The sequence below is a fragment of the Pundamilia nyererei genome, unplaced genomic scaffold, assembly GCF_000239375.1.
Source record: "Pundamilia nyererei isolate P.nyererei 1_Seehausen unplaced genomic scaffold, PunNye1.0 scaffold07120, whole genome shotgun sequence".
In the NCBI taxonomy this organism is placed as follows: domain Eukaryota; kingdom Metazoa; phylum Chordata; class Actinopteri; order Cichliformes; family Cichlidae; genus Pundamilia; species Pundamilia nyererei.
In genome coordinates, this window is record NW_005194521.1 from 1 (window position 1) to 1,025 (window position 1,025).

Sequence of the window (1,025 nt, forward strand, 5' to 3'; positions counted from 1 at the left end):
AATGTTTTAAATATATATCTTCTTTGTTTGCGCTCTCTCTTCCCATCAGCTAATACGTACCATGGGCTGATAAACCAAGGATCTACATGTTACTTGAACAGTGTGCTGCAGGTGCTGTTCATGACTGAAGACTTCAGAGATGCTGTGACAAGGTTTGTTGTCCAGCTTTAAGCATGATTCTGTATTTATCATATATAAAGTCTATTGTGCATTTTTAATCACTCATGTTTACTTTCTTTGTAGGAACTCTAAAGAAAATCCTCACACTGAGTTTCTTGATCATCATCTGAAAGCCTTATTTGATGACTTACATAACTATACAGCAAACACATATAAAATAACACAGAAGCTGGGCATCGACAACGGTACAGAACAACAAAAACTTCAAACAGTGTAAACTCCTGAGCACTGTATAAGAGTAAAATATGAATATTATTGATCTAATTATTAAATTCTTATAACAATGGAAAATTGTAGGGTAAAATTACAAATATACTTCTGTACAAATGTACTTCTTTTAAAAAAAAAAAAAAAATTATATGCATTTATCACAGTGTATGAACAGCGTGATGCTGCAGAGTACTTTGAGAGGGTTTTAAGAATGACCAGCACTGATGCATCAAAGGTAAGGTCATTGATGTCAAAGGGTATCTTGATCAAAACATCACTTTTTAATTATGGGGTCTTTGCCTTATAGTATAAAATGCTTTGGACAACTTTTATTGTGAACAAGTGCAACCTAATTAAACCTGAACTAAAATAAAATGAACAGGTTTTTGTGAATTTGTGTTTTCAGATCTTCCACGGTCAGTTAGCAAACAAGACCACCTGTTCTAAAGGACATATACAGACTGACGGAGATGCACCGTTTTGGCATCTTCCTCTTTCACTGGTGGATTACTGCAGTAAAGACTACAGTGTGGTAAGGATCTGACAAGCTGCAAACTTCTCTGCATGTTTCTATTCTTAGGACATGACAGCTGTGAGAAAACATTTTGAGCCTATATGTTGTTGCCAGTAAAAAA

General features: G+C 34.7%; 1 protein-coding gene across 1 annotated transcript; it reads left to right on the plus strand.

Moving 5' to 3' along the window:
• Positions 1 to 49: 49 nt before the first annotated feature.
• LOC102211785 (probable ubiquitin carboxyl-terminal hydrolase 5) lies at positions 50 to 922 on the plus strand (the record flags this gene model as incomplete). The annotated part of the gene is made up of 4 exons (XM_005756001.1): positions 50 to 152; positions 244 to 365; positions 555 to 625; positions 797 to 922. Coding segments are annotated over 4 exons (422 nt in total), but the record flags the coding sequence as incomplete, so codon positions are not given.
• Between the last annotated feature and the right edge of the window lie 103 nt (positions 923 to 1,025).